This window comes from Liolophura sinensis, chromosome 10 (genome assembly GCF_032854445.1).
Source record: "Liolophura sinensis isolate JHLJ2023 chromosome 10, CUHK_Ljap_v2, whole genome shotgun sequence".
Lineage (NCBI taxonomy): Eukaryota > Metazoa > Mollusca > Polyplacophora > Chitonida > Chitonidae > Liolophura > Liolophura sinensis.
Window position 1 is genome coordinate 19,595,375 of NC_088304.1, and position 11,696 is coordinate 19,607,070.

Genomic DNA, 11,696 nt, shown 5'->3' on the forward strand with positions numbered 1-11,696 from the left:
CTGTACCAAAAACAATCGATCACAACTGCACAAATTCACAAACTAAATACATTTCTAGACACTACACCCAGTTTGGACGCCATCTAGTTCTGATAGTCGTACCTACAAGTTATGTGATTGATGTGAGTCCGGAAAAAAATATAAGGTTGTTTAAGGGCGATAATATAGTGGCATGAGGCAAGTCTAGTCGCCCATTTGGCTAGTTCACTTCCCCTGTCGTCAGATGACGCGTCAGTCTCGCTTGTTCTTGCATGTGATCAAAATAGATACAGACAACTTACGGCCACAGTGCATGTAGTGTGTGAAAATGTATTTATTTTGTGAATTGTGCCATTGTCATGGATCGTTTTTGGTTCTGTAACGCTCAGAACAGGTTAGTTGAAGATGCGGTAAATGTGGCATGCCGTCGATCCAACACATCAGAAGCAGTTATTTCCAGTAACTCCCCCAACACTTCTTGCTGGTCGATACAGAGAATTACACTCCGCAATTAGTCTTGGCCTCTGATTTGTGATGTTTGGACTGCATGGTTATGATGTTTACAGCTGATCACCTGTAGTGACTGGTTGTGACGTTTGAAGTGATCATAATTTTACAGTTGATTCAATGTGTTAACAGGTTTGTCATGTTTCTGCTGGTTGTGCTCTTACACCTTTGTCAACGGGTTTGTCATGTTTACATTGGTTGTCATGTTGACAGTTTACACAGTTTTCCTGTGTGACATGATGATGTTTATGCTAGTTGTGATGTTATTGCTGGTTGTGATGTTATTGCTGGTTGTGATGTTTGTGGTGTTTGTAATGGTTGTGAAGTTTATCCTGGTTGAGATGTTCATGCTGGTTGTGATGTTTGTGCTGGTGGTGATGGTCGTGCTGGTTGTTATGTTTATGCTGGTTGTCATGTTTGCCTTGGTTTGTCTTGTGTGCCTTGGTTTGTCTTGTGTGCCTTGGTTTGTTTGTTTTTTTGCCTTTGTTTGTATTGTTTATGCTGGTTGTGATGATGGCCTGGCCTGTGAAGTTTATACTGGTTTTCATTTTTAGCTCGATTTGACATGTTTGTTGTGATTTACGGCTGATCACCTGTGTCAACCATTTTGTCATGTTTATGCTGATTGCTTTAACTAGTGTGTGTTTACCAAGGTTGGTCATGGTTACACAGGTTGTCATGTTTCACAGTTTAACAGTGTGATGTGATGATTTTTGTGCTTGTTCTCATGTTTGTGCTGGATTTGATGTTTACCTTGGTTTGTCATATTTACATGTACATTGGTTGTGATATTTACAGCTAATCACCTGTGTATGTAGAGCTTAGATGTTTGTACTGGTTGTAATGTTTACCCTGGTTGTGATGTTTTTAGCTAATCACCTATGTATGTGGAGCTTAGTTGTATGTACTGGTTGTGATGTTTGCAGTTATTCACCTGTGTATGTGGAGCTTAGCTGTTTGTACTGGTTGTGATGTTTGGGCTGGTTGTGACGCTTGTAGCTGATCACCTGTGTATTATTATATGTATATAGAGCTAAGATGTTTGTACTGCTTTTGATGTTTACACTGTTGTCATGTTTACAACTAATCACCTGTGTATGTGGAGGTTAGATGTTTGTACTGGTTGTGATGTTTGTGCTGGCTGTGATGATTATGCTGTTTGTGATGTTTATGCTGGTTGTGATGTTTATGCTGGTTGTATAATGTTTATGCTGATTGTGTGATGTTTTCAGGTAATCACATGTGTACCATTATGGGGAGGTCAGATGTTTGTACTGGTTGTGATGTTTATGCTGGTTGTGTGATGTTTCGCTAATCACCTGTGTATCATTATGGGGAGCTCAGATGGTTGTAAAGATTGTGATATTTACCCTGGTTGTGATATTTACCCTGGTTGTGATGTTTACCCTGGTTGTGATATTTACCCTGGTTGTCATGTTTACCCTGGTTGTCATGTTTACCCTGGTTTCTCATGGTTACAGCTAATCTTCTGTGTATCATTATGGGGAGGTCAGATGTTTGTAAAGGTTGTGATATTTACCCTGGTTTGCGATGTTGACCCTGGTTGTGATGTTTACACTGGTTGTGATGTTTCAGCTAATCACCTGTGTATGTGGTTGTGATAGCCTTCATACTGATCATCATTGCACTAGCTGGTACCTGGCTCGAGACTGAGAAAGGAGAAATATCCGACTCGCTCTGGGAGTCCTGCCGGGAGACACTATGTACAGACCCTGCCAAAACAGGTGAGAAAAACCAGTCATTATTTGTGTCGCGATTATTTGTGTCACTTTCTCAGCATTGCCCGGGTGTAGTGCAAAGTATATTTATACACGTGTACAACTTGGTCTGAATATGTTAACTGTGTGTACACAGCGATGTTTTAACTTCTCCTGTTTATTATGTGTAAATAATTTCAGCTAAGGTACACATGTAGGCCCACAGGGTTTTTAATAATTAGTGTGCATACCTTACGGAAGGAGGTCAAAGGTGAAAAACTATTATGACGGCGTAATACCTACTTGTCAGCTGTAACTTGTGAGCTTTGTGAAACGGGCTGCTCTTTGTCTAGGAACTACCTGTAATTGTTGTTGAAGATTTGTTAGGAACGTTCATGTAGGATGATAATTCTAGCAGAATTATATAAAGTGGCTCAGAAGCACAAATGTTTTTTTGTTTTTTTTATTTGCCTCTAGTAATTATATAGTAAGTATTTTGGCAAGCTTTTAAGGTTATTTACATTAAATGGTCAGAGTGTGAGAAGTTAGAAGGTGTTTACAGGAACAATGTGTATCAGATTTCACTTCACCTTTCACATGGTCGTTTTATGACTAAAAAAAAAAATTTGTGTTACCCAGCATTTTTTGTTTCTCTTTTTTTTTCTGGCTAATTTGAAGTACATGTAATTTCGATTAATGTAGGTTAAATGTCCATGATCTGGGCTAATGTTCACCTGAACAATTATTCTCTGTCTACAGGTTATAAGCTTTCTACAGCCTGTTATTTGGCCCTTTTTGAACATCCTGAGCCTATTGATGATAAACACACACGCTCTACTGGCTATTTATAATGCAAACATGAAGTTGACATTAGCTCGTCACACATAAATGTACCTGTATATTTAGCAAACATTTGTGCCCAGTTAATCTTGGGAACACCGTAGGTGAACATACGTGTAATGTAATTCTTCAACCTTTCTGCACGTTCGCAAGGAAGGTGTTTATTCAAGCATATTCTGAAGCATTATTTCGTGTTGACTGGCCAATCCAACCATTGTAGTTTAGTCTCCAAAATCAAATAAAAAAAATGTGCATAAATTGCAATGGAAGTTGCTCTTTGACATATGAAAATGTTGAGGAATTAGTGTACAAAACAAGGTTCTTGTGTTTGGGAGCACTGCCATTTGGGCAATAGGGTGTTTTAACATGGTGAATTCAGTGTTAATACGTTATTCACATACCAGATCCATACTAGCACTACATGTATATTAGTAAAGCAAAGATGAGACATTCAAAGCTTGTATTTTGTCTGAATATCAATACACGCTGACTGATGTTGATATCCTGCTTTGTTTTAACAGACAGATCAGTACCTGGAGGTAGGTTCATTGTGTAGTGCATTTGTATGTGTAGTATACGCCGTGCTAGCCCCTGTGTTAGATTTGACAATAGTTTATTGATGTTTGTAGATATGTTTGCACATGTGGATGTTTATAGGTATGTGTACACGTGAATGTATGTAGATATGTGAACACATGTGAATGTACGTAGATATGTGTACGCACATGGTTGCTTGTAGATATGTGTACACACGTGGATGTATGTAGATATGTATGCACATGTGCATGTTTATATGTATGTGTACACCTGTGAATGTATGTAGATATGTGTACACATGTGAATGTATGTAGATATGTGTACGCACATGGTTGCTTGTAGATATGTGTACACACGTGGATGTATGTAGATATGTATGCACATATGGATGTATGTAGATATGTATGCACATGTGGATGTATGTAGATATGTGTACACATGTGGATGTATGTAGATATGTATGCACATGTGGATGCATGTTAATGTGTACAGATGTGGATGTATGTAGATATGTGTACAGATGTGGATGTACATGTGGCTTCGGGTTCACCCTGAATGGCCTATTCACACCCATGTAGTTTTATACCGTGAGTTAAAAGTTGACGTACATGTATTTTGCTTCATTGCTCAGCACCTAAAGGCAATTAGTTTGCATTGTTTTTACGATGTGGTTTAGTTTATGCTGTGTCAGCTGGTAGTGTAGTGACTTGTGACAGCACCTAATCCCTGTGTGATAACAGAGAATGACCAGTGTGTGTTGTGTCCGCTGGTAGTGTAGTGACTTGTGACAGCACCTAATCCCTGTGTTGTGTCAGCTGGTAGTGTAGTGACTTGTGACAGCACCTAATCCCTGTGTGATAACAGAGAATGACCAGTGTGTGTTGTGTCCGCTGGTAGTGTAGTGACTTGTGACAGCACCTAATCCCTGTGTAATCATCAGTTTGTGTTGTGTCCGCTGGTAATGTACCAGTAGTTTAGTGAATTCTTAGCTTTTAGTTCATATAGAAGGCAAGGAATGAAACAATATGTTGGCATTGTTTTGCTTTTGGCTATATACATGCATACTCAGTTTTGAAGCCCTGGGTTGTGCGAGTCAGGTATGTGACACTGTATTCACATACTCAGTTTTGAAGCCCTGAGTTGTTTGAGTCATTGGTGTGACACTGTATTCACATACTCAGTTTTGAAGCCCTGAGTTGTTTGAGTCATGTGTGTGACACTGTATTCACATACTCAGTTTGGAGGTCTTGAGTTGTTTGAGTCGTGTGTGTGACACTGTATTCACATACTCAGTTTGGAGGTCCTGAGTTGTATGAGTCGTGTGTGTGAAGCTGTATTCACATACTCAGTTTGGAGGCCCTGAGTTGTTTGAGTCATGTGTGTGACACTGTATTCACATACTCAGTTTGGAGGCCCTATACTCAGTTTGGAGGCCCTGAGTTGTTTGAGTCATGTTTGTGACGCTGTATTCACATACTCAGTTTGGAGGCCCTGAGTTGTTTGAGTCATGTGTGTGACGCTCTATTCACATTCTCAGTTTGGAGGGCCCTGAGTTGTTTGAGTCGTGTGTGTGACGCTGTATTCACTTAATCAGTTTTGAAGCCCTGAGTTGTGTGAGTCAGACATGTGATGATATATCCATATACTTAATTTTTAAGCTATGCGCTGTTTGAACCATGAGCTGTGTGATGCTGTATTCACATTTTCACTTCCTGTTACCTGCTCAGGTGTAACATCTCATGAGCACAAACACTGTTCTGTATTACAACATGTACAGTACATCTATGGTTAAGGTATGCTGTGTATCATGAGAACAGGCCGCTATGCTACCTGTCAACTGGGGAGCCTCCACGGCCGAGCAGGTAGCAGGCCAGTGCGGCACAATGACTCAGGAGCCTCTCACCAATGCGGTTACGGTGAAACCAGCGATTTGTGGTGGGTTTCTCATCTGGCCCTACCCGATTTCCTCCCACCTAAATGGTGGGCGCTGTCATATAGGTGAAATACTCTTGAGTGCAGCGTAAAACACCAGTCAAATAGATAAGTAAGAGACATTCTGTGATACACTATTTTCAAGCAATCTGTTACAAAAGCATGTTATGTGCATGTACATGTATGTGTGTGTTAAGGCTTTTTTTTATTATTGTAAATTATTACATGCTGTTACTTACTTTATAGAAAGTTAGACTCTGATGCTCATATTGTATTTGGTGGGAATGAAAAAGGTGACCTATGTGTACATATGTACATACTGAATGTTTGGTGAAATGCATGCCTTTCAGATGTTAGGTCACTTAAGGTGCAGGTTCAAATCCAGCCCTGGACAGGGGATTCATTGATTCTCCTACTTTCACTATTTGCAGACAAATCTTGTGTGACTGTTTGCAAGATAACATTTGTGAAAGACCGTTTGTTTACCTCGAACATTCTGATTTATTCCACCCATATATATGTAATTGACAGCCATCGCATACCCTAGTTTTTCTACTTATTAGGACAGATATTAGTAGTGTTGAAAGTAGTATTTATACTTAACCAGCCTTTTAGAAAAGTGAAGATATGAGCATGTTGTGCATTAGATGGTCTAACCATGTGAGAAATATGAAATTCAATATTCCTGCTACAATTACATGTAAATTGGCTAAAATTAGCAGACCAGGTCTCACAAAAATTAGAAATAGGGAGATGTATTTAACCAGAAGTTTAGCATCATTGTTTAGCATCATCAAGTGTGACACTTCACGAACATAATTGGGATTGATTCATCCGCTATTAATAGATGGCCTTTTCAGAGTTCGTTGTGAAGTGGGATGACTAGTATTTTCTTCTGAGAAAAACTCAGAAAAGTGGTAGCTTCAAAAGTATTATTTTAAGGCCTTTTGTCCTTTAGAAAGTTAATTTTTAAATACCAACCTTCAGGTAAAATATAGAAAAGGTATGCACTTGCCTTTTAATCACTGAAACACATGAGGTGTGGGCGCAAAACGGGCCTTGGATGGGGTAGATTTCCCCGTAGTTACTGCTTGTGGGGCCTAAGTGATCAGCGATGATCGTATAACTGTTTGCACAGTTGAGGGACACTTGTCTGTCACCAATATGGTGTGCGTATCTGTATGTCACATGTGGCAAAGTGCATCAGTAAGTTACCAAAGGTCTGTGGTTTTCCCTGGTCACTACTTTTTGCTTCACCCTTAATACTGAATACCATTGTGAAACTGAAACATTCTTGAGTATGGAGTTAAATTACAATCAAATATGACCACACCACTTTGACATTGGCTGTCCAGTCACAAAATGAAGGTCAATGGGGTACAGTTTTCATTAAAGAGGCTCCCTTTGATTTTGTAGAATGAGTTTAAGCAGTATTAGCTAGGCCTAATATATTCAGTGTTTATTTCCTGGGTTTAATATGTACTTATCATCTAATCATTCATCCAGATGTACTCACCATCTCATCATTCATCCAGATGTACTCACCATCTCATCATTCATCCAGATGTACTCACCATCTCATCATTCATCCAGATGTACTCACCATCTCATCTCAAAGGATTCCTTTGTCATCATATGACTGAAAAATTGCTAAGTACGACGTTAAACCCCATGCACTCACTCATCGTCTCCTTATTCATCCAGATGTATTCATGTCTAAACCATGGTGTGTAAGAAACAGTTTGTTGTTGTTACAGAATGGCTGGATGCAGTTCGAGCGTTCGCTATCCTTTCCCTGCTCCTGTGTTTTGTGGCCACGTGTTTCCGTGTGGCAGGATGGATCCGGCTAGATGACGGAGTGCCAGTGTTCAAACTTGTGGCCGGCATTTTCATGGCTTGTGCAAGTGAGTTTTATGTACATATAGGCCTGTGTGATCGTCTTGTGTGTGAGAGGTGAAAGTTAGTAGGCCTGTCAGTAAATCACCAATAATTTCATGGAATTTTTCACCCTCTGTGCTAAGTTCGTGAAAAATCACATGAAATTTGATGTTTTAGAGCTAATCTGTATTTTGTACATGGAAAAGTTTGTAGTCAGCTTGGCAGAGCTCTGGTTTTCTCTTGCCACGAAAGCTGACTGCCTTATTATTCTGGTGAAAAAATTTTTGGCAATAGACATTCTATCAGTCGGTCAGTCATACCCTGTAAAGGTCAGGTCCTGACCATGTGTTTAAGACGCTTTTCTTGTAGTTGATGTTCTGCTTCAATAACAGCCTCGCGAAGCCTTGTTTCTCATGACGCAGTTTCAGACCTATGATATTTCGGGCTTGCAGATGGGTACAGAATCAACACTTACTGACTGAGTCAAAGCAGTCACCATTTACCAAAAATTTAGCTCAAGTTAGCAATATTCTGGATCCCTTTAAATACATGCTGTTTCATGAAGAGCTAGATGGGGGCCTCCATGGCTGAGGTGGTTAGCACACCACTCCAGCACAGTGACCCATGGACTTCTCACCAATGTGGTCACTGTTGAGCTCATGCTGTCTTGTTCTCTGACTGTACGTGAGAAGGTCTGCCAGCAACCTGCGGATGGGTGTGGCTTTCCCCTAGACTCTGCTCAATTTTCTCGAACCAGTATGCTGGCAGCTGTCGTATAAGTGAAATATTCTTGAGTGCTGCGTAAAACACCAATGAAATACAGAAATATGTAAAGTAATAGCAAGAGTGGTATGTAACTAACTGGTTGCTAAATCAACATCGTTGTGAGCTGTATGCTTTATGTTCCAGTGGTTAGCATTATCATCGCCCTAATCATCTTCCCCGTGATGACACTGAAGACTCTTCCCTATCGCCTCAACGGCACCTGGAAGTTTCATTGGGCCTATGGAGTGGCGTGGGGCGGAGTCATTTTCATGATTGGTTTCATCATCCTTCTCTTCATACCTGAAAATGTGGACCAGTCGCCGACAGACACCGTCTACAAGGACAAAATATATTATATCAATACAGGCAGTCATTTTGAGACAAATGCTTGAAATTGTCCTCCTTTTGTGTAAGCTTCAGGATCAAATGTACATGAACAGTTGAGTTATACCCAGCAGCATGTGGCTTTCAGCAAGAGATGTCAAGGGAGATAATCAGTTAAACTTTGGGTCTTGGATGATATCAACGATTACCTCCCTTTTCATCAACTACCCAGTAATATTATAAGTTACTGATATAAGTTATTGCGGAAAGAATTGTCTTGACTCTTTGTTCGGGACACTTTAGCTTCATGGTGCTCATAAAGAGACAGCATTTGAAAATTTGAATTAGTTTTCATCTAAAGAGCATAGTAGCCCAAACAAAGATGAGATAACAACTTTTTCCGACAAGCACTGTGCTATGGTACAGATTCTTTCTTAAGTACTCATTTTGGCTGAATTGAAAGGATCTTTGGGCATTTTATCCTACTTCAGCAGCAACCTTGGTGCATCTCATAAAGCCATTAATGCTGTACATGTGAGTATCACATTGGTATACCCAGTCTGTTTGGATGACCAGTGATAGTTAAGGTTTTTGATAACAGAATAAAAATCAAATCACCATGTCTTACAGTTTACAAAAATTCTGCATGGTACACATTGATGTACATTGTTGGTTTGTACTCATGTGACCGGTTTCAATTTGAAAATTTTTTTTTCTTTTTTGCACAAAGTACAGCAATACTATACCTACTGTATGTACTGTGTTCCCACCTCCTGCGATTGGGGTCAAGCCCATAGGTATTGTTAAGTAGGCCTGAGTTACTGTTAGATTGTAGGTTGTATGCTGTGGGCATGACATGGGGAAACGTAAAACATCGTTCATTAAGAACATTAAGAGCAGAAATCCACACTCTAGATGTCTGTAACTTTGGAACGTCAAAATTGTCAACATCTGAAAAGTTTTTCTCCAAGCACCCTTCCCCCGCCCCCGCCCATCACACCCCTTTCCCCCCATTCTCCACCACAAATCCCTGATATATTTGTATATATATATATTACAGAGTATTGCGTCCAAAGTTACATGTCAAAATTGGTTAATTCTTCCAACAAATATAGTAAAATGTTTGAGTATACATCAGCAAGCAAATTTCATTTTTACATTGTCTTGAAAATTGCATTTTTTCATAGATATTTTTTGTATTACTATATATCTGTATTTGTTTTGTTTTTTCTTTTTTGTGTCGGTGACCAGTCAGCTAAGTCTCCACATTCTAGCAGCTGGACACAAAAACAGAGTACATTGAACAGGTTTGGTCGTGAGGGGTTGTGTATGTAGTCTGTGTCTTGAATCTCAAATTTCAAGGGCAGTTACGTCACACATCATCGAATGAAGAACCCATTTAATATCTGATGTATAGTTTTACATAGATACAAAATGAGATGTAGTTCTGTAAAGGGGTTTGTGTCTTAAGTTTGGACAGAGTGGGAGGGGGAGCCATTAAGTGAAAGACTTACGTTAAAAAGATAAGATGTGAAAAATTTGATTGAGCAATAGATGATCCCACACAAAAAGTTGCTTGTCTCAGCTTTGAAATATCTTCAGTCTATTTATTAGTCTTTTCACATTTTCTAAAAATGGGTATACCCAGTTGCAGACTAGACATGATTTGGTCCTGCGGACAGAAGATAGGCTAAACCTACTCCAACATTACTTAAACTGATATTGATACAGTATATTTATTTGGACTCCTCAATCGTATATTGATTGATTTGTTTATTAGCTCAGACATGGTTGTGTTCACATTTATTAATCTTACCTTCTTTTATTATCCTTGTCCAAATAATTTTATATACATGTCAGCAGTTTTTTGTGCTATGATAAACTTTACAATGGAGGTTTTTTTCCATTTGTTTAATTTATGCAAAATTGTACATAGTTTTTTGGCTGGTTTATTCCGCTCTTCCATTTTCAAAGCTTTCCGTTCCTTGTTTATTAACATTTGGTGTTTTGTACATAGTTTGTATAGCCAGGCATCGAAAGATGATGCTTATTTTGAAATTTCATTGGTATTCTCTGTTGAATTTTCAGAGTTTGCAAACATGTAATTTTCTCTTGTTGGTTACAGTTTTGTCTAGTGTGAAAATACTTCCATGAAAGGAACACCAATTTCTTGATATCAAAAGTCTTGTTAGTGTCCAGGTAATCCCTGACATTCAGCAAAGGGTCAGTGTGGGTTGTGATAGGTCTCATAGCTGGTCTCTGTTAGTTGGTTTAAACCAAGAGTTGAAAATTGAACAAGCATATTCCATGACATTTTTATCTGCTGTTTTTTTCCTTAAAAATTCTCAAAAGAAAGACTTTTTAAAAGTGTCTGAAACAAGCATCATGAGCCTGGAGGAAATGTTGATGTTTTTTCAGTGTCATTCACTCCATTTGAATTCTTGGATAAAATATTCTTGTAGCTTTACTCCAGGAGAGATGTCCTGATACAAAGACATTGTCAGTACTATACTCAGCCAAAAATATAGACCATATAAGGTCATATAATCACTCTGCACTCTAATGTTGCAAATTTTCTTGTAAATGAGTGGTAAATTTCCAATGCAAAGTTTACTCCTGATGTGTTCATTTTCTGTACAAATTCGACAGATCAGTGTTCAAGGCATTCACTAACTGACATTGAACTTAAGTCTCTCTAGACTGACAGATACAAGGGCAAATCTCATGGGGCACCTTTCCTGCCAAAATGAGGTGGTTCCAAGTCTTGTGAAAAAGTAAAAATTCTCTGCTGTTATGCTACATGTAAATTGCTTATCAACCACAGGTACTTCTTTACTTATGAACCACATTTACTTCTTTGCTTATGAACTGCAGGTACTTCTTTGCTTATCAACCACAGATACTTCTTTGCTTATGAATCACAGGTACTTCTTTGCTTATCAACCACAGATACTTCTTTGCTTATCAACCACAGATACTTCTTTGCTTATGAATCACAGGTACTTCTTTGCTTATTAACCACAGGTACTTCTTTGCTTATGAATCACAGGTACTTCTTTACTTATGAACCACAGATACTTCTTTGCTTATGAATCACAGGTGCTTCTTTGCTTATCAACCACAGGTACGTCTTTGCTTATCAGCCACAGGTACTTCTTTACTTATGAACCACATTTACTTCTTTGCGTATGAATCACAGGTACTTCTTTGCTTATG

General features: G+C 38.9%; 2 protein-coding genes across 2 annotated transcripts in view; both read left to right on the plus strand.

Annotated features, from left to right (window-relative positions):
- LOC135476974 (E3 ubiquitin-protein ligase BRE1A-like) overlaps positions 1-1,790 on the plus strand; it is a 24,170-nt gene extending 22,380 nt beyond the window's left edge. The window contains exon 20 of the mRNA XM_064757121.1: positions 1,719-1,790. Within this exon, the coding sequence (XP_064613191.1) occupies positions 1,719-1,790 (72 nt within the window). The remainder of the gene's footprint in view (positions 1-1,718) is intronic.
- A 296-nt stretch (positions 1,791-2,086) lies between these two features.
- Positions 2,087-9,682, plus strand: LOC135476427 (transmembrane protein 47-like; the record flags this gene model as incomplete). The annotated part of the gene is made up of 3 exons (XM_064756454.1): positions 2,087-2,231; positions 7,271-7,417; positions 8,301-9,682. Coding segments are annotated over 3 exons (540 nt in total), but the record flags the coding sequence as incomplete, so codon positions are not given.
- Between the last annotated feature and the right edge of the window lie 2,014 nt (positions 9,683-11,696).